Source organism: Diadema setosum, chromosome 15 (assembly GCF_964275005.1).
Source record: "Diadema setosum chromosome 15, eeDiaSeto1, whole genome shotgun sequence".
Classification (NCBI taxonomy): Eukaryota; Metazoa; Echinodermata; class Echinoidea; order Diadematoida; family Diadematidae; genus Diadema; species Diadema setosum.
In genome coordinates, this window is record NC_092699.1 from 9,784,336 (window position 1) to 9,810,398 (window position 26,063).

The 26,063-nt window shown below is 38.3% G+C and overlaps 1 protein-coding gene across 1 annotated transcript in view; it reads right to left on the reverse strand.

Annotated features, from left to right (window-relative positions):
- Positions 1–440: 440 nt before the first annotated feature.
- LOC140238992 (uncharacterized) overlaps positions 441–26,063 on the reverse strand; it is a 37,490-nt gene continuing 11,867 nt past the window's right edge. The window contains exons 2-4 of the mRNA XM_072318888.1: positions 6,435–6,575; positions 1,278–1,815; positions 441–821 (exon numbers count right to left, since the gene is read on the reverse strand). Coding sequence (XP_072174989.1) covers positions 482–821; positions 1,278–1,815; positions 6,435–6,575 — 1,019 coding nt within the window. The 3' untranslated portion in view covers positions 441–481. The remainder of the gene's footprint in view (positions 822–1,277; positions 1,816–6,434; positions 6,576–26,063) is intronic.

Here is a 26,063-nt window from a genome sequence, read left to right on the forward strand (position 1 = left end):
GCGAGATGCTGTTTTCGCGAATCGACATCGACGCTTACGTTAATGCTCTATTCGCAAAGTGCACAGAGACATTTTCGTGTGTTGTTGAATTCGCGATTCAACTGTGATTCACGAAATTCGCGAAAATTAAACCCTCGCGAAAATAACAGCGTATACAGTTACATGGGGATCCATGGGTGGCCCGAGTTATTTGCTGTCCATCGAGGTACACTCCTTAACCACAAATAGCACTGGTCAGCCATTATGTGCGTCAAAGCGTACTCTAACTGGTAACGGTTCAGCCAAGTCAAGATTCTTTGGCCATGTTTGTATACACACAGGGATCAGTGATAAAGCTGTATGCAATTCACTATAGCATTCTCGAATATATCCAAGCTGGGCCATCTAGCCTTCCCATTCCATAGCATCCCCATGCTACTGGGTTTGTAAGGGGTGAGGGGTTAATGGGGTGTGGCACATTCACACATCATCATCACGTCTCTCATAATGCCTTGACCAGCTCGGAGAGGATGGCCGAGTGGTTCTGCTCGACGCTGAGCGAGGGGAGCGACAGCATGCGGTCGTTGTCGCCGCGGATGGAGATGATGGAGAGGTGGGAGGAGGGGCCGTTGTTCTGGCGACTCGTCTCCAGGGACAGCATCGGTAGGAGGCCCTCGGCGACGTTGTCTATCATGTACGGGTCGCCGCCAGTCATGCAGGGGTGGTGGTGGGCCGCTGCTGCAGAAGAAGAAGCGTTGCCACCAGCGTTGCTGTTGTTGTTGGAAGTGTTGCTGGCGGCAGCAGCAAGCGCCGCTGCTTGAGGGTTATACTCCCTCTTTGGTCTGTGTAAGAGAACAAAGTCATATTTTTATTAATTTCTTTTTTCACATTACACCTGGCATCAAACACTAATGACATTGATTTATGCAATGATTCAAAGCATGAGGGGTTTTTTTTTAGAAGTTGTAGGCAGCAAATTGAATATTCTTACTATCTGCTGGCAAATGTACAAGTCATATTATGTTGTTAACAACCACCCAGATTAATGCTCAAAAATCTGTGAACATCAACATTCAACTTGATGCTGCACAAAGGAATAGTAAAAGGTACAGAGGAAGACATGAAATCAAATAAGATGACAGCATGAACAAAGTTCCATTTCATCAAGAAGAAATTAATGTATGAGAGAAAACATGGACTTTCCAGAACTCTGCTCCTAACGAGCAGTCATCATCTAGGCCCAAAGCGAGGTTGGGAACACACCTGCACTGACTTTTATTCCCTAGAAGTCAACTTACCGTCCTCTCCTGACAATCTTCTTCTTTCCCTCTCCGTCGACGCTCTCGAAAAGTTTGGCAAGCAGCTCGGTGTTCGCGGGTGACACTTTCACGATTCTCGGCGGTGGCCGCGGCTGCTTCATCCGGGCTTCTAGCGGAAGCTGCGCGGCTACCGGTCTCGCCTCTCTCGTTTCCGTCCCGCTCTCCCTGAGATCGCGAATCGCATCCTTTTCCCGGACCACTTCCTTGTCCCTCACAGATTCCCTATCCTTGGTCCCTTCCCTGTCCCTGGGAGTCAAGTCTCTGTCCCGAGGGGTGAGGTCTCTTTCCCGCGGGGAGGTTTCCTTCATATCCCGCGGGGAAACCTCCCTGTCCCTGGGACTCAGTTCTCGTTCCTGGGAATTGTCCCGTTCCCTGCCAAGGTCAAGCCTGAGCGATTCCTTCTCCACTGGGAGTTCTGTCCTCTCATTCGTCTCTTTCTTTATTTCAAGTTGCCCGACCGCGCTATCGTAGTTATCTGCACTTTCAACATCCGACGATGGCGTAACAGGTCTCACCTCTGAAAAAAAATAAAAATAAAAAGGGGAAAGTGGTTACCTTCAATTAAATGACGTGTGTACACTCTTAAGCAAATCAGAAACAAACCTCTTCACTCCACTGAAGTTATCCTTCGGGAGTGCTGAAGTGGAAATAAAAAAAAACACTATACAAACAGCAACACAAAGCATGCAGACAAAATAACTGTAAAGATTGTTGTCATCATTATCATAAGGATAAGATAAATTTCATAAGGTTTTTTTTTTTTTCAAACTTCTGGATTAAAATAGTGATAGGTGTGGTACATACATGTAGTACTCTGAACAACGGGCCCTTTCATAGCAATTACATTATGCTACATTAAGTGGCAGTACTTTGATGGAAGATATTTTTCTGTTATAAACCAAGATCCATCAGGAACTCAATACTTATCACATAATATACAATGTATATACTTGAAAGAGAAAAAGAGAGATGCAGTAGGTTAGACTGTAGGTTAACTTTAAGGCCGTGTCACACCAGCCTTGCGTGCGACTTCCGAAGAACATTTTTGCTATCCGGAGGTCCCCGCAGATGACCCGCACATGACAGTACCTAGCATGTATCTCAAAAGTAGTTACCCGGAGGTGCGCACGCTGGCTCTATTTACCCGCTGCCAAAAAAGGCCCTGTCACACCAGCTAAGCGGGCGTATTGCGTATGGGGATTTTTCAGCACGCAGAATAATTTCTGCGGCCGGACAAGGTTTAGGGCGAGTTTGGCGATACCTAAGTCCTTCTTGCGTGTATTCCGTTGAACTGCATGTTAGGCGCGTTGGTGTCACGTGATAGTTTCGTGATAGCTTCTTTTATGTCAGTTACGGGCGACATACGGGCTCTGCGAAGTACCTGCGCCACAACTGCATGTTATCTGCGTACTAGTCGCCTGCGAGATGAGTGCTAGCCTGAACAATAGGCTTGTTCGAGTGGATGGGCAAACAATCATTTGTCAACTAGCTTTAAAGAAGTGAAGATGCCCCGTAGACGGAAAGTGCACAAGGGCAGAGAACGTCCAGTGGATGGACAGCCACAAAGCCCGGAAGATTCACAGCAAATGCATCAAATTGCTGCTGAAGTCCATTCGGCGGATGAAGTCCTGTCCAAAAGGGACCAGGTAGTCGTCGACGCCACAGAGGACAGAGGACAAAGAAGAGAATGAGCCCACAAATGGCACGCGCTCCCTTCACATAGGCATAGATCAGCGGGCAACTTACCTACTTCAAGTGGGTCAAGTGCCTGTGAATTGCGGCGGCTACGGCCCTCCTACGGGTGTTCTACGTGGAACTCTTCGGGCAATCCTCGCGACTCATCCGGAAATAGTTTTGGTCATGCTCAAAACTTTGCTGCGGTAAAATTGGACTAGCGTGCGCACCTTCGGGCAACTAAAGACGAGATAAGTGCTAGGTACTGTCAAGTTCGGGCCAACTGCGGAGAGCTCCGGGTAGCAAATTTGTTTCCCCGCAAGTCAAGCCGCAAAACTTCCCCAGATACGATATGACAAGGCCTTGAGCATGCTCAAAACTTGTTCCGGAAGAGTCACGGGAGTTGCCCGTAGAGGTACGCGCAGAACACAAGTAGGAAACCCTTACCGGTAGCACCTCACAGGCAACTCCAAAGCAGGTACTTCGCAATCCCCGTAAGTCGCTCGTAACAGAAAATGGATCGGTTTCAAAGCTCTCACGCGAGTCACACGGAACGCACGCAATTAGAAGCTAAGTAGCACGCGTCTAGAAAGTAAGAAACAAGTGCGAAAATTGCAAACATTCTTGTCCGCCCGCGGAAAATCTTCTACGTGCTTTAAACTACCTCCTCGCCACAAGCCCGCGTAGCTTGCCCGGACAGGTGTGACACCGCCTTTACATAGAAATTCTACACTACTGCTATCATATGCTTCTGATCTTATGACATGTTCTTCTGATATCTTATCAGTAATATTGGCTTTGCTTTTTGGAAACTCTTTAGCATTTCTTCAAAAAACTCTGTGTGTACATCAGTTGAAAGATTTGAACGCTGTACATAATATTCCATGAGATGTCTTTTTGAACTGAATTTGGATTTACCTTTGTTTGAGAAGACTTGTAACAGTTGCTGTTGGATAAATCAGCCCTGAACCCTCCAACTTTAACCCGTTATTAAGGATGGGCTGACTTTGCTACAACATGCATTTCCCACAGACACTTGCCCGAGTATAATTGGGACTCGTCTTCAATGGGTTTTAATGCCATCCCCCCCCCCCCCCCCCCATGTACACACACATACAATTGTGCACTGTGGATTTTGATTTTCTGTTACGGCATATGTCAATGTGTGCCACTGTGTGCTTACTGTAACATGAAGCAAGTTTTGTGGCACAGTTTCAGCCACCCTAATAAATGTATTGTGTACTGCATGTATCACATACAGTCCATATCTTTCACTTCCCCCTCTCATGAAAAAGTGCCAGACAAAAAAAAAAAAAAAGAGAGAGAGAGAAAGGTATCACACGTGACTCCTGGTTGGAGAGGTTAAAGTAGAAATCCATCTCCCATCAATTTGAGATCATAACCGCCACTGATTGCTTTCTATCCGCGGAAATCCTTTTCCCCTCAATTTGACATCGTAACCGTCTCTGATTGCTTTCTGTCCGCCGCTCCAAGATAGATAGCTAGAGAGCAAAAAAGAGGACTGAGGTGTATGAGTGGAGAAGAGCTAACAGCCATGAGCCCTTTTAGATGGGCGAGGAACTCGCCTTCAACGTGGAACAAGTTTCATGCTCGGCAAGTAATTTTGGTACAGTCTCGGTCTGATAGAAAACTTGAATTGTGTTTTCTCAGTGGCCTGGAGTTTTCTGTTCTAATTTTTTGTTCGATTTTGCATCCGTCTCCATACATTGCAGGCTGATCGATTGAATAACCTCTTAAAACATTTATAAAGGTAAAGCTGAGTGTACCCCTGTTGTCACTTCCATCATGCAGATAGGGTTTGTTTGTTGTTGTTGTTTTTTGCACGTACAATGTATTAAAGCATAATCAGAGTTGTGTGTGTGTGTGTGTCTGTGTGAGTGATTGATAGGCCAGAGATATTGTTAAATGGCTGTTGTATGGAATGTTACTTGAAATGATTGATCAGCTAGGTGACTCATTCCAGTCTGAATGATCCCTTTATAATAAACTCTTTGATTGTATCAAAACGCATTATGCATTTCAGAAATGTGATTACACGCGAGCTGTTTTGTGAGTGTGAAACTCCTCCCAGAAAAGAAGAGAGAGGGAGAGAGAGGGAGAGCAAGAAGATGAGAGTGAAAATGGCAGAGATGCTGCACAAACAATCCACAGTAACCATGCCAACGGAGCTTCAAAATACCGGCTCCCCTCATCAAATTTGCCCTTTGATTCCTCACAACGCGCTCCATTGTCAGCAGGCAGAGAGCAAAACCCATTGGCGCACACCTGACTTTGCTGATTTTAATTGCTCCTATAAGGACACGCGTGACATTAGTCTCCAATTTCAAACCCAGCTGGTATAAACATGCACCAACTAAACAACCTACTGAGCATACATTGGAAAGGGCAGCATGGATACTGTGCTTCAACATGACTTTGAAAATTTGTGTTATATTGTTTGTCTCTTGCATTACATAACTTGTATAGAATCAAATAACAATATACATGCATATAAATGTGTAATCATTTATAATTGTAATAATAGTTTACATTTCTATAGCATCTTTTCCATCTTTTCCATCATGACTGGATATAAAGTGCTATGAGATGTCATCCCTGGTCGCCATAGGAGATGAAAAACCTTTGTATGCACTGATTAAGATAGATATCCAAATGCAAGAAATAGATGTTGACAAAATTGTTAGACAGAAATATTCATGCATTGGTACAGCCTTCAAAATAAATGGCCTCTGTCAGCAGTATACAACATTGTATCCTTTGGAACACGGGCCTTTTCTGTGTGTATTCAAGGTACTCATTAAGGCATATAATGCACTACAATGTACTAGTATGTAAAAAAAAAAAAAAAAAAAAAAAAAGTAGATCTTGCTAATATAGAAAAGGGACTGCAAAACAGACTAATCTCTAATGCTGAATGAACACAGTCAGTATAATGAAGCTGTTTGTGGCTATGGTTTCAAACGTGCATTTGCATTTTATCCTTCCACACTTCTCTAAATCTTTCAAACAATCTATTAAAAAACTCCTGTTCCAATTAAACTATTGATATTTCATGAAGTCTTGACTATGAGTGGTACAAAATGAGCAGCAAATACTGCCGGCATGACCATATCCAGGGAATGATATTCCCAGTATTGCATTGCAATGTAATATGCATTTTTCATGCTTCTCATCATTCTTTTGCGTAGCAGGCCTCTTCCCAAGAAGTATACAGAATGCTATTTGAAATGTTTTTCATTGATCAGTTGAAATTGCTACTGGTAATGAAATTTGAGTTTGAAAATTATTTTCTGCTTTATCACACCACATATCATTACATATCTGCCATTATGTTAATTTGGCTAATGTCTCGTCGAATCGAAACATCTAAGCGCCACCTTTGGAAATACACGTATTGTTCTGGTGTAACTTGGCAACATGATGATTGACAGGTGTGCTTACCCGAGAGGTCAGAGTTGGACTGTTCCATTTTGCAGAGGGGAGGTAGAACGGAATACATGGAGCCCGGAGAGGCGGAATTGACCGTGTTGGGCTGCTGCCAGAACGACTGCGGCAGGGCTCGTAGGCGCATCGGAATCGGTTCTGTAAGGTGCACATGATAAAGAAGACACAAGGACAAAAACATGAAATCCTGACTTGCATAAATGTCATAGTGTAGGGGAAGATTCTGTTGATGTTCATGATACAAAGTAGCAATAAAATGGAGATCTACAAATGTATAAATCCTCAACTCTTAAAGCAAAAATTTCCACTAGAACCGTGAAAATTCACAAAAGTCAGGTAAAAAATGAAAGAAGTCCCACAATATGCTTCCTGGATGACTGCAGGACTTGGTCGCATTCACAAACTTGACAAAGTGGTGATACCGTACAAAGTGTATCATGGCCACCCAAGTCTCCAATTAACTTGCAAACAAATTTCCTCAAATTCTTTCTATGGGTTTAGAGAGAAAAAAATCTCATCCTTCAGTGCTGTAGTAAAGTACTTGTTGTACAATAGACAATAGTGACAGTGCATATAGGGAGGGGTGATGGCTGCTTGAGTTATCGACAAAAGAAATTACATTGTATTTCATATGACACTTTTACAATACATGGTAAATACATCTGTGACATACATTGTAATCTCTGTTTCGTTTGCATGTCTGATGGTGACTATTTAACATAGCTGTTTGCATGTTAAACTTCAATATCTACATCTAATATTTTTCATTGCAAATGAAGAATTAGATTTAAAAAAAAAGCTATTATAAATTCAAAACATGCACACTTGCATACAAACTTAGTACCGTAATACACAAACATACGAGCATAGACCTACACAATGTCATGGTCATACATGCATGAGTACAATCATATCAGTGTATCAGCATTATGCTGGATATAAATGTATGTGTATGCAGAACATCTCATTTAAATACCAACTCTACCTACAATATGTATAGAGCAGTAACGAGTACCTACAGTATCTCCACAGCAGTATAAGCTACAATGTAAGTCCTTCATCATAATATACATGTATACACACATAAGGTCAAATTTAATCTTGTACATTGCTGATTGCTGTTTTGAGGTTTATTTTTGTTTTTGTTAACTTGAAACAATATCAACTTTCAGGTAAAATGAGTATTTAAGAAGAAACAAAATATCACTCCTGAATGAAGACACACACACACACACAAACACACACAAAATCAGGACGGAGAAACCAAATGATCACATCTATTCATAGCTTGACGTTCAGTAGCTTTACACAGCAATTCGTTTATCCCCCTCTCTCTCTACCTCCCTCTTTAGAAAACGTAATATATTATTGATTTCTCTCACAAGCTGCAAGCCTTTCATTCTTTCCCTAGATACAGTACACACAATAGAACAATACCTCTACTATCTAACTCCCATTCAATTGAAAGTCAACAAAGGTGGGAACTACATGTACAAGCTAGCAGTGCATGTGGTGTTGCCCAGATGTGGGGACAAGCTCTTCAAGATCTTGTCTGGCACTATAATATTTCTGTTTTGTAACATGCACATCTCTTCATTACTTTCTACAATTTCCATGCCTAATTCAGTTGACCTCAAAATACTGTACATACATTGTAGTTTCCCCAACTTACTCAATTACATCTATAATCATCACCTTTGATATTTGTTACTCTTCCTTTTTCTTCACCTTCTCCTTCTCCTCCTTCTCTTCTTGTTCATTATCTTCTTTTCTTCCCCTTCCTTTTTCGTATTCTTATTCTCATTTCGCTCCATCATTTCCTCATCTTTTCATCTTCATCAACATTTCCTCAAGACTTCACACTTGAAGACAGTCTGCTATCTACCAAATCCTCTGTTGACATTAACAGTCTCTACTACAGTGTAGATTCCACTGAACTACTGCCTGATATTACTTGATTCATACCATTTGCTGTGTAATAACACTCAGTGTTTAAACTATTCCTGTTCACTGAGAATGTCAACTGACATCCCCCCCCCCCGTTATATTTTGACATGATTCCACTCTATGAGAAAGTGAGAATCAAAGATATTTATATTGTGTGAGCATGACTGCATTTCATTCAAGAATGGTGCCATATTGAAGGCTGAAAAGACTTCAGCAGTGATGTGAAAGAAATGATTTTATGAGCAAAAAATTCAGCAGTTTGGCAACGATGCATGGTACAATTTTCCTCCCTGCTTTTCTCCTCCCCACTGCTGTAGCCAGAATACATACATCTGCTACCATTTTAAAGGGTGTGTACAGTTCTGGTCGAGGTGAGGATTTAGCTTTTAACGTTTTGCGAGATATTCAGAAACCACTCTATGAGATGTCAAAGAGCATGCAGTTCTAAGGGGTATCAAACGTTTATTCGATGAAAATCGGTTTTGAAATGGCTGAGATATCCAAGAACAAGGTGAAACAAAGAGATCCTAATAAAGTTGTGGCATGTCGCCTTTTATTATTAGCACTTTTTGGGATATCTCAGCCATTTAAAAACCAATTTTCATCAAATAAACGTTGAATCCTTCTTAAAATTACATGCTCTTTCATATTTCATAAGAGGCATTTCATTATTTCACTTAGGAATGTTCAAAACATGAATCCCCACCTTAACCAGTACTGTACAGTCCCTTTAATAGCTTAGCTGACCTTTAATATCCAAGATACACATTCCCTGACAAAAATTTACCGCATGAAAACTTTAATCTTAAAGACAAGCAAAATAAATAACAAAGTGTAGATAAACAAATCAAGTGAAATGAATACCATTAATTAGATAACTGAATAGACAATGAACAAATGAATGAATAAACAAATAGGGTCTTAATGAATAGATGTAGATATATGACATACAAAATACAGACCCCTGCTATCAAAGATTAGGAAATGTCATAAAGTACCAACACAAATATGAATTTGTGGGTAACACTCACTTCGGTGCATGAAAAAATGAAGTCAGTAATTTTAGTCTCTCATACATGTAATCCTGATCAACATGCTACTCGTACTTGTTTAAACATGCATTTTTTTTTTCAATACATGTATATTACAATGCTTTGTTTCAAATGTCCATGAAGAAAAAAACAAAGTTTTTATATTGTTCTTTTGTTTTTCTTGAAAGAGATTCTAATCAAGTATTACACTCTGACTTTAGCGTTAATACCATTAAATACAAAATAAAAGAAGCATTTGCAGATTCCAACATTTGTAATGACTGCGATGGGACTTTTCGTGAGATGAGTCAATGTCCGCAACTGCATAATTTAAGGGATTACTGCCTTGATCAATCACTTTCCATAGCAAAGCCGAATTCTATGCAACAATCACTACACAACTGTAGGATGATATATTCAATAAGCAGCAACATCATGCATGGTTGCCTACAAGCCCTCTTTCTAGCAGTTTTAATGCACTGAATGGCAACCACTTTCCAAACCACAAATAACCCATTTCACAGAAGTAAATAATACAGCCTTTGTAGTGAAGCCTACCTAATCTTTTTTTTTTCCTTTCTTCCTTCTTTTTTTTTTCCAGCAAGCCAAGCTGACACAGATCAAATAGAGACATGTGAAATAGGAGATTACATTTTGCCAGCCTGTTTTTCATGGGCCTTTGGGCAATGCACGAGCATTAAAGGTCCTGTTTACCTAATGGGAACTGTGATTTAAAAAAATTTTCAAGATATGACATTTAATGCATATTCTATGTCTGTTGTACCACAAGACATCCTATCATATAAAATTTTTGCGATAAAGCCTCAAATATAAAAAGGAGATATCTGTATTTTTCTCAATAAACCGTAACTGTAGACGGTTTAGTCTTGAAACATTTTTTATTGTACCTATTGTTCACCTTTTGTATATTTAATAATACTTAACATTGATTTTACCGATTCAAATTTTTACAATGGCTGTTTCTATCCCTAACTCACATTTTAGAACTATTTCAAAGCACTAATGCTGGGTTTTTGTTTCATCTGAAAATGGTAAATTACGCCTTTAAAAGACACAAATGAGCAAAATGAAACAATTAGATTTCTCCTTCTTTCCTTCACAATTTGGAGTTGCCCTTGTATTAAGTCTCCTACAGAGCAGAGAAAGCCAAGCTTGGCTGTCTGGTACCTGAATACAGGCATTATTATCATCTTTATCAAATATCATATTTTCTTTTTTTTTTATGTAATTGTCACATCTGTCATATCATCAATATATGTTTGTTCCAATGCATTTTCTGTAAATATAACAAACTATTATTTTTGCATCAATCATACAGAAAGGATCAGGCAAAAATTATGAACAAAAAAAAAAAAAGGAAACATGTGAAATGCCACTGATGTCAAAATCAACATCAACAATAAACAATCAATCATCATCATCAATATTCATTATTGCTTCTACTACTGTTGCCATTATCATTTTAATAATATGGTATTTCATTTTGTTGTTGTTGTTGTTGTTGTTGCTGTGTTCATACATTGTATATGATAGGAAACAAAGTAGGAGAAAAACCCAAAAGTCATGAACATTAACATTAACATTGTAGATGAGGTGGAATACTAATGTCATTGGTTTGGCTAAAAAGGCAATGTTCAATACTCCAATTGCGCCTTCCTTCCTACTGTATGTAAGAATAGAAATAATGGAAACGAGTTTTGCAGCACCCTACAGTTGTACAACTGTAGCCATATACTGGAGTACTCGTTAATGGGGTACTCCTAATTTAAAAGTACCAGGTACATGTAAAGATGGGAAGAATTTGACAAAAAAAAATGTGTTTATGATGCATAAATATACAATGCACCAGAAATTTAAACTCTTTGTTAGAAGGCAGGCTAATTGCATAACATCTGCTCTCGCTAATCTATTCTTCTTGTACACAAGCAGAAGAGTAGTGCAGTATTTCCCTGGTCATACACAAACACCTACAGCCTGTACCTGTCTGTTTTGTTACTCTATCTACACATCAAGTGTGATAGATTCATTGTGTAGCCATGGAACCCCTTTCCAACAATGCATTGCAACTGCAAGCGAGGGACTTTGACTTTTACACAATCACAAAATATATATCCTGATTTGAGTATTTAAAAAAAAGGTGGAACAGAAGCATATAATGACAAAATGAAACTTTGGACACATTACACCTGATGAACATGAGAGATGGTAAAAAAAAAAAAGAAGAGAGTAAAAGTGATAGAGAGGGATAGAGAACGAGAGAGTAAGAAAGAGAAGGAGGGCGAGAGGGAGAGAGAAGGGGCAGTGGGAGGGAAAGACAGAAAAAAAAATCATACACTGTAAAAACATCGGTGTTAAATTTAACACCATGGGTGTTAAATCTAACACCGATCAAACTTCAATAGAGGACCACACCCACAGGTGTAGAAAATGTATTGTGACCGTGTTAAAAAGTGTTCGCCTGGCACTTTGTGGTGTTAATTTGACACTGTGGCTGGTGATATTTTTGACACTGCGCTAGAGTTAAATTCAATAATGACACCGCATGGTGTTGATTTGATATTGGTGGTGTTAATTTCAATGGTATAACACCCGTCCAGCTTCAATAGGGGACCACACCAACTGGTGTTACTGTGGTGTAAATGTATTTACAGATTTTTTCAAAAATCAAGTACTTTATCGGAAAATTCTTTATCGTCTTGTTGAACTTCAAAATTAACAAGAAGTGCAGTAACTATTAAACTGTTCAAAAAACAATTTTAAATTTTGAAATGACACCCGGAGGTGTTAATCTAACACCATGAATGAGCACCGAATATTTAACACCAGCTCGGTGTTTCATATTTAACACTGGACTTTTTGCAGTGTATGCTCCACCATCCAGTGAGTCAGTTCCTTCTGCATCAGCTGTGAATCTCACAGCAGTTTAGGGGACAACATATGTTTTTTCAAGACACAGTTGCACTTTGTACAAATTTGATGAAACGCAGTGTCTCACTCCACACCCATATATTCTGGTCCTATAAAAATGAAGATGGATTTACAGTCAGATTGGGGGGGGGGGGGGGGAGGGAGAGGTGACTGGGGGGGGGGCAGGCAAGTCCACGCCCAAAAATCAATATTCTAATGACTTTTGTCAGAGGCAGCAAACAATGGTGGGATCAGACAACCTGTGTTGGCCTAGGTATAGTCTTTCTTTACACAGCCAATTTGTCATTTCTCATACAATACGCAGCATACCATGCTGGTATTTCAAACTGCGCAATACATCATCTTCAATGAAACAATAACAATCCCCGCATCACATTGCATTGCTCCATACCGTGTGACTGAAATATTCAATTATTCCACACAAAAAAAGAAGAAAGAAAAAGTATTGACTACATCATGTGCACCATTTTAATAGGAATACTGACTTTGGCAATGCAGTGTCACGGATGTGTCTCAATTTCATGCACACTTCTATCAAATGAAGCTGTGCATGCAGGGCCACTCTCTGAATTGGATCTGGCTGCCTACTCACTTGCTTAAAACCAACCATTGTACAGTGTATGACAAAGAGTACTCACAGCAAATGCTATGCCAGAAGGTACAGCTGTATGAAGCCAGTAAAAATTGCTCAGGTGAAGAAATTCAATACGTTGTCTAGAGAAGTACAAATACAGTGAACAACATGTACCACAGAATCAACAGTTATCTTGGGTTTTGTGTTTGCTTGCTTGTTTGACTGTTTGTTTGTTTGTTTTGTTTTAATGATAAAAACACACCATTGTAAACACACCATTGCACAAGCAACCTTAAAAAGAATCATCACAATTCCAACTACTATGCTTCTGCCTGTGAAAGTCAAACACAAAAGCAAGATACAATGTACACCAGTGCTGCATTCGTCATCACATCAGCAAAAGTCCAATATGGGGTTTGGTTGTGACAAGACTATCCATAACACGCAATGACAGGAATTTGTCCAGGCCTGTGTGAAATGCGAGGGATTAGAGGTGGTGTATTAAATATCCTGTATGGCTGGTGAGTGTGAATTTGCCCGGAACAATTTACACCGACACTTTCCGCAACATTAATATCTACTGCTGATCACGCACTCAGCTCTAAAGCATGGCTCAAATGTTGAAGGGTTTCAGCTATCACAAATTCTCAACCGAACATTATTCATCTCTCTCATTCCCCTTGAAAGAACACTATTCATATAGTCTCTAATTCCCCTTGAAATTGACTTTCAAATAGTCAAATAGGGATTAGATTCTATTGCGTCCATACAAGCTATAAGGAACTGGGTTAACAATTCACAAAATGTACATTCCATCTTATCATGTGAACAAGGTATCAGTAGCTATACACTGTGTATAATTTCCTTGTTGTTAAAAAAAAAACCCAACAACAAACAAACAAACAAACAAACAAACAAACAAACAAACAAACAAACAAACAAACAAACTGTAGTCTGGGCTGTCTTGGATATTGTGTACACTGTAGAATGTTCATCATCAAACACACTTTGCATGTATACGCTATTGTTACTGTCTATTTTTGATATCAGCACAAAGTTATTCTATTATCCAAACTGTACAATAGGCACTGTGCATAAGGAAACTCCTGGGAAAAAAAGCAAAACAAAAATCTATCTCTTCATTTTTTTTTTTTCGGGGGGGGGGGGGGTTCAAATGCATTTGTACTCTGTGAATTTGTGAAAATCATTTTGCTGCAATTGACACTTTATAAACAAGCCACTATTTAGTAAATGTGCAATACCGATTTAATACAAAATGTATTTGGTAGAAAATATAAATGTTGTCATAATGATAAAACCTCTCAGCACTCAGGATACACGTAAAATCTTAATTAGAACTTTGAACCTTGCTCATGATAGTGCCACCTTGACAGAGAAAAGTATTGGCGAATCTCATCTCACATAGACAAATTGATCAAATGCATTTGTACGGAAATGAACAAAGTTTTATAATAGCACTTGATAGAATTACAATCTCCACTAGAATGATGAAGGTAGAAACTTTACTTTAAAAAAAGATACAGTCACTGTACTCACATTGAAAATAATTATGACACTATAACTGCCGTTAACACACGGCAAAATATTCATGACCACTATCAGTGGGGAACTCTGAAAAGTCCCATTATTACTACTTGATTGTCTTTCATAAACCCCACTTGCATTTTATACAGTGTACTCTGAATGCCAATATCATTATGAGCGTTTTCAAAAAAACTTCCAAGACGCACACGCACATAGACACAAACGCATCATGCAAACACACAAACACACACACACTCACAGATAAGAATGAATCATCTTATAATAATCACGGGCCTCTGAGAACAGTCTCTGTCCGTTCTTTGCCGCTCATTTTGTTCCAATTCGGATCGCATTTCAATAAATATGCACCGTCTCCAGGAATCTCCGGGAGAGAGAGAGAGAGAAAAAAAAAAGGCAACCACACGAGAGATGCACTTCCCTCAAGATCACTTTGAAACACGCCACAACGATTTGTAATCTTTCACAGCAGCTATGCATACACCATGTACAGTATGGGAACAGACATGTCATTAACCCCCTGGCTACTAGACTATTACAAGGATTTGTCATCTGCTTTGCTGTTTTGGGTTAAGTAAACAATGGGGGTTTAAATGATAATATCATTACTTCCAGTGAAACATTTAAAAATGAAACATGTGAACCAGTACACTAACATCTTTGCTACAATAATCTGTTTCAGCATGAATCAATAACTCTGTAAAAGACAGTCATGTCACTCACTCAAGCTTTCAGCTTATATTCCAATCCTGTAGAAGATGTAAAATGCTTGCGATTTGAGTACAAAAGTAGTATATTGTTAAATACATTCTGGTGTGTCATCACATGCCTACATATGTACATTACAGTGGACACCACTATGACACTGTAGGCATTCATTCTGAAGTGATAATGGACAATGAAAGAATGAGATCAGAAAAGAATTAGCATACGCAGGAGTGAATGAAACAATTATGGAATCAAAAGGAGCATTACATGTGTAAGCCATTACAACAAATATCACAATTACTAAATATGGAATGAAAATAATTTCCATTGTTTGTTTGTTTTTTTCTGACCAGCAACTGTATTAAAGCCACCATAGAATAATATGCAAACTCAGTGAAAAACAAAAAATGTTATTAGTTATTCAGATCAGCCAGTGTATGCACATATTCTTTTTTTTCTTTACTCTCTGTTTCACACTCCACTTTCCATGCCTAAAGGATACATGTATTAGTCATACCGACCATAATACATATTATTATGACTACATTCAGAGAGAGAGAAAAAACAAACAAACAAACAAACAAAAACAACAACAACATAATAATAATCTTGCTACAGTAGCTCATGACCACCAAGAGGTGTTTTGGGTGTGGTTGTAAAGGGATGATGATACAGATTGCATGGGATGATAATAAGTTGGACAAACAGAAGAAGAAGAGGAAGGAGAAAAAATAGAGGTGACCAGATATGAGAATTTGAATACAATATGCACCAGTTCTCAGTCTAGCCACTCATATTAAATCCTTAGGGCTGGCAAGTGATGTCACTGTGCTATCAATTATTCATCATATTCCTAGCAGCAAGGGTGTGGTTATATTTGGACAGAAGAGAGAGAAAAAAAAAAGGGGGAAAAATAAGTATTAAACTCAATAAAAGGAAGATGCCCTGGGGATTGTTTAAGTAGTGCAATGCTGTTGATGCTCTTGACGAGTCCCGGAGTGTTAATAACGGCAGGACGATAAAATTGATATCGCGTGGCGAAACCTTGGACACTCAAGACAAGAGATCTCGCGAAATTTATCAGGCATGCTGTCTTTATATAATAGGAAACCACTCTTAGAGAAGCAGAGGTATAGGTAGGGATGCCTGAAGGGGCAAAAACCCATCACCAACAAAGTATCTTTTGAAGAAGCTTTTTTTTTTATTAAAGTAAGGCGATTCCTATGTTTTTACTACTGTCACAAAAAAGGGGAAAAAAAGAAAAACATTTGAATTAGCATTCACTTTGGTAAAAAGAAAAGACATCTGCATGTATACTATACCTCTGCCCATTTTTGGATTAAGTAATAATAAATATGTAAATTTTGGCAAGGACCACTGTTGTTTATGCTTTTCAGTCATACACACACACACACACACACACACACATGAACACACTCACACATTATACACAAAAATACATATGTACAGTATACAAACATACAGTGTACACACAGAGTACACACAGGTCTAAACTGTTATGTGAACTCTTATTTATCACGCTATTTAAGTTTTTACACTGTTATGTGTGCATTTGATTATCATTACAGTGTACAATGGATAGTGTGTGCTCAAAATCCAATATTACTCTCAGCATGTATTCAATATTACCCTGAAAAATACACATTGTAACCATACAAATATTCATTTGAAATATACTTTCTAAATTACTATCACAGAATCAACAGTCCCCATTTTGTGTAGAATGCATTTGGCAGTGAGTGTGTCTACAGACTGTGCAGAAAAATTACCAATTTCAATGTAGCTTTGTGACTACACATAATGCGTCATCACATACCACAGAGACACAGTTCCATCATCACATGTTAAATTAAAGGGACTGTACAGTACTTGTTGAGGTGAGGATTTGGGTTTATAACATTCCGAAGTGAGATGATGAGAAATCTCTTCTGAAATATGAAAGAGCATGTAATTTTAAGAAGGATTCAATGTTTATTTGATGAAAATTGGTTTTCAAATGGCCGAGATATCCAAAAAAGTGATAATGATAAAAGGCGATTTTTTGTTTCACCTTGTTTTTGGATATCTCAGCAATTTAAAAACCGATTTTCATTAAATAAAGTTTTGATTCCCCTTAGAATTGCATGCTCTTTGTCATCTCATAGAGTGGTTTCTGAATATCTCGCAAAACGTTAAAAGCTAAATCCTCACCTCAACCAGAACTGTACAGTCCCTTCAAGAATTTTGGATCATCTTGCTTTGTATGCAGAGGATGTTTCTCCAACAGAAACCATAAATCCGAAATCACAATTAATGAATATAAATCACTGCATTCCTTCCGATGCAGATTTCAATTCATTTGCAGATCAATGAATCATGACAATTTTGCTAAAGAAGAAAAAAAGCAAATGAAAAATGGATGGTAACACAAATTATTCACAAGGGGGAAATAATGACCAGTCTATTCCCCTTTCCTTCCCTACCCTCCTAACCCCCCCCCCCCCCCCCCCCATGTGTTGAAAGAATGCAATACCCACGTATGAATCCCAGGTTTTATATCTCCTTATTTTTTTTTCCCCGACCTGCGTATCTCAATATAACTACATGTATATCTTTACAAATGACTAAATAATCTATATCAAATATAATAGCTAAAAAAAAACCCTTGAACAATATATTATTTAATCATTATTTATCTAGCGATCCACGTCCCACAAGCTTTGCTTTTTAGTGGATCACTATTTTCCATAATCGAATCTATTTTCCGCACGCCCACGAAGTACATATGTATTGTTCCTCCTAATTACTGATATATAAATATATGTTGTTATATAATTTATCTCGGATACTACATGAATCTTTTGCAAATGTTTGAACAATATTATTTCATGACATGTATACTTTGGTGTTTTGATTTTCGTTGATTGGAAATAAACTAGGATTGAATTGAATTGAATTGAATTGAATTGAATTGAATTGAATTGAATTGCCTATTGATTTTCACATGCATCTTTCTTGCTGATTGGACTCCATCTTTTATCAAACACACTCACCATGAGAACATTCAACATCTTAAAATCTACAATTTTGTACATCAAGGAAGATCAAGAAGATACAATGGGAGAAAACACCAATCGAAAAACACACAAAAAAAAAACAAAAATAACCTCAACAACACTGACTCTTTTTTTGTTTGTGTTCCTGCTATTGTAGGGTACATGGTGTCTTGTAAAGGTTGTAAACTGTTCCCAATCTATCAATGAAAGATACATTGTGTAACAAGTAGGCCTTATTGTAGAGTATTTCATGTATAGAGTAATTTTGATTAAATCTAATTTGAATCTTGCTTGTAGCTTCCATTGTACCGATGCAAAGTGATACTATGATATTACCTTAAAAGCAGCAACATGCGTTCACCAATAGGGACAGTGTATACAGAGTAAACACTGGCAAACCATACACACGAACAAGGTGCACCTGCACTTGCAAAAACTGCAACGAAGCGTGGATGCGTTTCCTGAAGACAGTCAAAATCGTCACATGTTACATCGTTGCAGTTACCCCCGGAGACAACCACAATGATGGCAGCTGATTGGGTGATCTCTACATTTTGCATGGTAACTGCGATGGCAGCTTGTAGAAGCAGTATTGTGAAAGGTGCTTGGCTAAATTGGGTTATGGACAGAAAGCGTAATGTCTGTGTGTGTGTGTGTACGGTGTGTGGTGTGGGTGCAGTGTGTGTGTGTGTGCGTGTGTGCGTGTGGAGATAATTTTATTAAAGGACACTTCACTTATAACTGTCAGTATATAAATGGAGGTAATGCAAAACCTGGAGTACTCTTTCCAAGTGCATGGATGGATGAAGAGAAAATTATACATAGGGGGAAAAAAAAGTGGATTGTAATTTACGGAAGTAAAGCAATGACAAGTCTAGAAGACAGAAAGACAGCAAGGAGGGGAGGGGAGGGGAAGAAGAGCTCTAGAGAGATTTCAGAAAAAAAAAAAATATTGAAGCGTATCAAGAGTGCCGATTATATTAATGAATTATCAATAAATTATAATAAATTATCAAAAAACATCCCACAGGAGATCTATAGGATAATTCACATGATGCTGATGGAAGAATCGGAAGAGAGATGTACATGTACAGATAGTAATCGAGAGAAAAAAAAAAGGAGAGGAGATAAAATAGACAGACAGACAGACATACAGACAGACAGAAAAGCTGTCTTCACCCAGAGCGGGAGATGTCGCCAGGATCACACAAACCATCAGCATTCAGATCTTGGCTTGCCGTACACAGTACTGTGGAGAAGGATTCAATGGCACTTCTTTCTATTTGGCACAAGAGCGCTAACTGAGAAGATACTGGCATTTAGACGGACAGAAAGAATATATTTCACGCTGCTTGGGGTATATATTCAAACTGATGCAAAGACAGAGGGGTATTGTAGTGTCATGGTCTGCATATATGCATACCAAATTTCAATAAAATGTGTCTTTGTATAGATGTACATCATATGCAGGTCTCATATGGGCATATACATGTATATACATGTATGTGTATATGGCATACATTGTAAGACGCAAGCTGCCAATGCAGACATTGTGATGAGAGATTTATCATACCAATGAGATCTGAACGTACATGTAGAGCTACTTTGGATGGTAGCAATTACAGGAGAATCTACAGACAAGAGCAAGAGTATACAGAGCGGACAGAGATGAGGAGAAAAAGAGTATTCACCTACTCAGAGATTATATCACACTGTAAATAGAACAAATTTCATACAATGATCAGTGACAAAGCAATACGCAGCGAGAAAGAGAAAAAAACAACGGAAATAGATTTAAATATCAATGCAATGCTATACATTCTGAAGGAAGATAGTTTGAGAACAGAATTGTTTTTACAGTAGCAACAGTTATTGACTGCGTGCTCTTGCATACACAATCACGTACATGTACGCAGACATTATGCAGCGAGTTTTAGGTTTATACGCAGTGTGTGTTTAACATAGAGATAAAAAAAGAATCACAACAACTGCAGTCACTGCTCCTTGAAACAGGAAGAGACAGAGAGAGAGATGGAGAGAAAGAGAAACTCAAGTGGGAGAGAAGGAGGGGGGAGAGATAGAACGTGGAAAGAAAATGAGAGAGATGGCTGGATGAAAATTAGGCACTTGAGGGGTGGCAGAGATTGGTTTCAGCTGCTACTCTCCCCAGCCGTGTGTCGGAGTGGTGCCATTGCCCCATACACAAACAGCCACCACCTACGCTCTACTCTGCGACGGCTGCCGTCATCGCTCGCTGCTACTACTGCTACCGAGAGAGAGAGAGGGAGAGTTTAAGAGGAAAGAACCTCCTGTTGCTAGGCAACAAGCACATCACATGTAAACTCCGGCCGCATTGCTGTCGTGGAGCCCAACGACCGCTGATGCATCAATTACACGCCAACTGTAGAAAGGGAGACGTTCGTTTCTTCAATTCCCCCCCCCCCTTTCTCTTTCATGGTTGCACGGCATGTAGCATGACAAAAATTTATCACACTTTATTATAAAACACCATGATGTCATTGGTGTCACAAGATACACCAGTTTTCTTTTTTTTTCTACATTTTATGCTGATGCTTGCTGCTTTTAAAGATATTTGACTGGTTTTAAAATGTTTTGTTAATTACAAGCATTTGCAGTGAAAACTCTGGGAGCTAACATGCATTATAGAACAAAATTGTCTGAAAATAATAAAGTTGTTGCTCATTCTTGAACATCAGCAGTGGACTAAACTTCAAAGTTTGGATTATGGTAAACAAACTTCACGAATATAAACCAAGTAATGTTCTTCATGTGTATTGTGAGGAATCTCTGGTATTTTTCTTCTTATTTCCAAATTTAATATTACACAGTTTGTTCTTTCCTTGTAAAAGTCACAATGATCTTGTTTCTTGGTAACATTTCTCAAGTTCTCTACTCTCAATGTTGAATGACCTTGCATGAATACTGAACAAGTGGATTTTGTTATAGTTTGAGACTGAAGTAGCAATCTTGTGAAAAAATGAATAATTAATGAATAACAAGGGAGCTTTTATAGCATTTGTATTTTTTTTTTCAGAGGCTACATGACTGAGATTAAATTCCATATTACCTGAATAAACAACACCATGTAGAATTGACAAAATAACGACCAGGTTAAGCTATGATTAAGTATGCATATTTCTAACAATCCTGTCAAAATTGTGTGTGTGTGTGTGTGTGTGTGTGTGTTGTTGTTGTTTTTTTCTGTATCAAATTAAAAACAAACATGTCTTTTATCCAGGAACATTACCTTTTAAATGTGATGAATGAATGAATGGTAAAGATAACACTGTAGTCTGATAATTTTCAAAATCAATTTCTTCAAAAACACACTCTGTCATTTTACATCAGTTTCTAATGTGTATTTCAGTACAGTATTACATTTTAAAGTACATTCAATGAAATATGTTTTGCAGTAACTGTTGATTACCACCAATAATAGCTCAAGGCTATGTGTAGAAACCGACAGTCGGCGTGTTTACCACTGACACTGCCGTTCTGCAAATTTTCCACGGAGGCATAATTTGTGGGTCACCTCATTGCTGTGACAACGTGGCTGGCAAATTGACATCCTCATTCCAAATGAATGCTCCCATTAAAAAAAAAAAACACACACAAAAAACCAAACAAAAAAACAGCATTGAATGCATTGTATCTCTGTGGATGATGTTTTGTCTGTTATCATATCTGTCATACAATGTATTAAAGGCTTCTCCTGCACTGCATAGAGATGATACAGTAGATTGTGAAGATTTTTGTAAAGATCACAATATCCACTTCTTGTCAATCTTTAGGTATTTTTACCTTTATGAGTACAGTGATTAGAAAAAACAAATGTTTGAGTTATTTCATTTGATACATACAACTGTATGTGCCAGGTCAGCTGTGTCACAAAACATCCTACCATATGAAAAGTTTGCAATAAAGCCTAGAATATAAGGAGCTATCACTATTTTTCTCAAAACCGTAACTGCAGACAGTTCATTCTATAAACAATTTCATCATAGCTATTGTTCACATTTTGTAAAATACTTACATGTATTTAACATTGATTATACCGATTCAAATGTTTACATTGGTTGTTTCTATCCCTAAATCACATTTTAAAACTATTTGAAGCACAAAAGGTGGGTATTTGTTTCATCTGCAAATGGTAAACTAGAAAAGCACTTGGAGAGCACAGACCTCTGCCAAGCCAGCAACTCATTTCCATCCTTTAAAATAGAAGCCCTTTGTTTTATACATGTATGTCATTGCACGGCGCCTTGCCTGAGCAGAGTGCGCGCTTTAGTGCGCGTATGTAAACCTTGCCAGTACGCGCAGCTTGAGCCCTAAGTTTGTTGACCTTACAGCCCGTATGCCAAATGATGAAAAATCTTTCAAAAATACATAAAAATTTCTGGATCACAACCAAAATTTAATGAGGTGTTCCTCGAGTGTCAATATAGACTTTTTATGCAAGTTTCATTTTCAATCTGTACACAACTTTTTGAGTTATTTTGTATTACACAGACAAACCAATGCTGATGACCATTTACCTCCTTCCTTGGCGAAGGTATGGTAACAATGCCTTTAAAAACAGTAGATGTGCAAGACACAGCATTGGTTTCTATACTGTCACAGTTAGAAGCACTTGCTTTTCAGTATTGGGAGAAGGTGGAAAAGATTCTTGATCAGATATTGGCTCAGCAGGGCATAAAAACAGTTCATGGTCATGAAAACAAAAATAATATTCTTTTTCATCTGAAACAGCCAGTTCGGCACAAGACATTAAAGAAGAACAACAAATGCATTCTGCAGCCCTTAGCATTTAGAGTGGAAATTAGTCTAGGTTTTAGATCAATATTTTTTCCCAGGAACTAGAAATGATAAATGTTCATAATATCACAGTATCTTACAGGTTTATTTCAGGTTATTTTTTTTTTTTTTTTTTTATCATTCATTCTTTCTTTTTGGGGGGCATTTTCTGACATTTACAAGATTACCAATACAAATGTATCTAGATACTATTTTTGGTGACTTATGCTTGACAGGGAAAACTATCCCTTTAACAAAAATGTCCTTACTTTAGGGTTTTGTTTATTACAGTGTAGTAGTCATGTTTGAGATAAAATGATGACACCTAATGAAGCAGAAATTTTGGAATCCTGCCCTCAATGCGGGAGAGATAGTATTTCAAAATGAATTTGAATTGTTGAGTGAAGATAAAAATGAATCATGTTTTTCTATTAAACATACCTGTAGTTTTATGGAAACAAAACAACAAAAAATCTTAATGCAATGGACACAATATATTTTAATAATCGAAAGTCGGTGAAATCTGATATACTGAATGCATGTACAAATGTACACTGTATGTGTGCAGAGGCATTGTGAATGTGAAGATAGTACACTGTATTGTGGTTTCGCACTCTCATTGCTGGCTTGAAGCATGTTGGGATGAAATGTAGAGGACACAAAAGCTAAGTGTAGGAATTTGTCAACGTGGCTGGATGTCTGCGTGAAGGCCCATTCCATCATCCTTCCTGCTGTTAGGGGAGATACCAGAATCCTTTCCCTTCTCCACATCTTCATCCTCCTCCTCCTCCTCCTCTTCCTCCTTCTCCTCTTGCTCATCTTCTTTCTTTGCTATCTTGGATGCCGCAGTCCATCACGAATGTCTTTATCCCACACTACGAAATGTAAACAAGATCCTGCCCTTGGATGAAAGAGGATATCTGCGTTTCAACTCCGCGCATACCTCACAGGCTGTGTCCTTCTTCTCAAGAATCACCCCAACCATCTCATTCTTTAGACCGTGTGTACCATGCCAACGCCATTATGTACACACGGGACTGTGCACACGACATGACGCATCGCATTAGCACTAGGAGTCTCTGACATGGACATCGCATGCACTGGCATGTACTGTGCAAACAAAAGCAAGATGGGATTCAAAAGTACAGCAGACCGTATCTAGACTTTACTGTCGAGACACAAATACAGTCTTATGAAATTGAAAGCTGATGATACATTCATATCTGTCAACATTTATGATGTTCTAAATAATGATACATGAGATTTATCAAACTGTTTTATCAACTGATCTAATAGAATCTATAATGCATAAGTCTGTTTTTGTTACGTATGATTGTGGAAACCATCTCCTGTTTGTTTGTTTGTTTGATTTTAATTATTTGTTTTTGTTTGTTTGGGGATTTTTTTGCCAGCTGAAAAGGCTATGTGCTGCATTTATCACCATGGTCTGGCAATGGCTACTGTACATGTATGATCTATGATTTACACATTACATTGTAATATCAGGGAATAAGTTTCCTGGTATCGCATAGCGATTTGCTATGCATCTTGGTATGACTGCTATACAAAATGTAATTTGCATAGCAGTTTCATTACATGTAGACTTGTATACCATTTTGTTGAAAATGTATGTCCATCAACAAAAATTGCTATTCAATTTTGAGAAGGAAAATTATTCCCTGAATATAAATCATTTAGCCCAGAATAAAGCAGAAAATTCAGCTGTATCAGCAGTAATAAAATCTAACAGTAACATGCTTCCACTATTAAAAGCAAACTGTTCTGCCAAACTTACATCCATATTTAATAGTAAGCAAAAAAAAAAAAAATGGAATGTATTCCAGATTTTTCTTGTTAAAACAAAAAAGAAAATTAAAGGAAACAAAAACTACAATGTATCCACACTGTCAATAAAATCTCACTGCAAAGACTATTGAGAGCAAAGTGATTACCACTAATTGATGTCTTGCGCTACACGTTAAAAGCCTTTTATGATTCCTCCCCTATCACAATGGCCAAGAGCATTTGCAGATCTTTGAACTCTTCCCTGATTTTCCGTTGCCATGGCGTCAACCTCCTTCTGGCTTCCCTCATCATGACGGAGAGTTTACCTGCCTGACCGTACCCCACCCTCACCCTGCCCTGCAGCTGTGATCAATGCTATCCCAGCAGCTCATTTAGCGCAGCGCTAAGGACCAAATAAATGGGCAGATACATCAACCTATTTTCTTTTCTCTATATCATCCCTCTCTCCCCATCTCTCTCCCTCCCTCTCTCTCTCTCTCTTATCTGCCCTATCTTGTCACCATGGCGAGCAAAGGCTTTTCATGGTAAAGAGGAATCAATACTGTAGTTTGGGGAATCAATGCAAGTACGCTCATTTTTGTTTTTAAGAAAGGAAAATTATTGAGCAGCCCTGATTTCAGACTGCTGATGATGATGTGTGTGTGTGTGTGCGAGGGGGAGGGGGGTGGGGATAAAGAACTGAAGTTGCTGCGTTACACTGTGTTGTTTCTTCATAGATGAATTGTCTCGAATTATGCATTTAATGTACAGTGGCACACAACATCCTTGATCTACACAATTCATCATGAGCTACCGGTATTCCCCCCTGCATTCTGAAAGGGGCAAGTCAAGTGCTTTTTTATAATGCAAGAGAAGTGAAACATGCTGAATTTTCTTTTTAATTTCTTTAATATCGCTCTACGCGTGTGACATCACAAGTTGTAGTACTTACATTGTAGTCTTCTCATCCAGTGATGGCGGCAATGAAACTTAAAAAATTCGTAACTTTTGAATTGATTGTCTGATTTCCCTCAAACTTTCACGGATGTATTCTATATTGCTGCATTCTCTCAATCCCTATGTATATGAAGGTGAACATGTCCTTTGATAATTTGACTTTAGATCAAAATATGTACACAATGATAGAGTTGAAGTATACATTCTATAACTCACTGATAGAAGTGAACGTCTTCTCCTT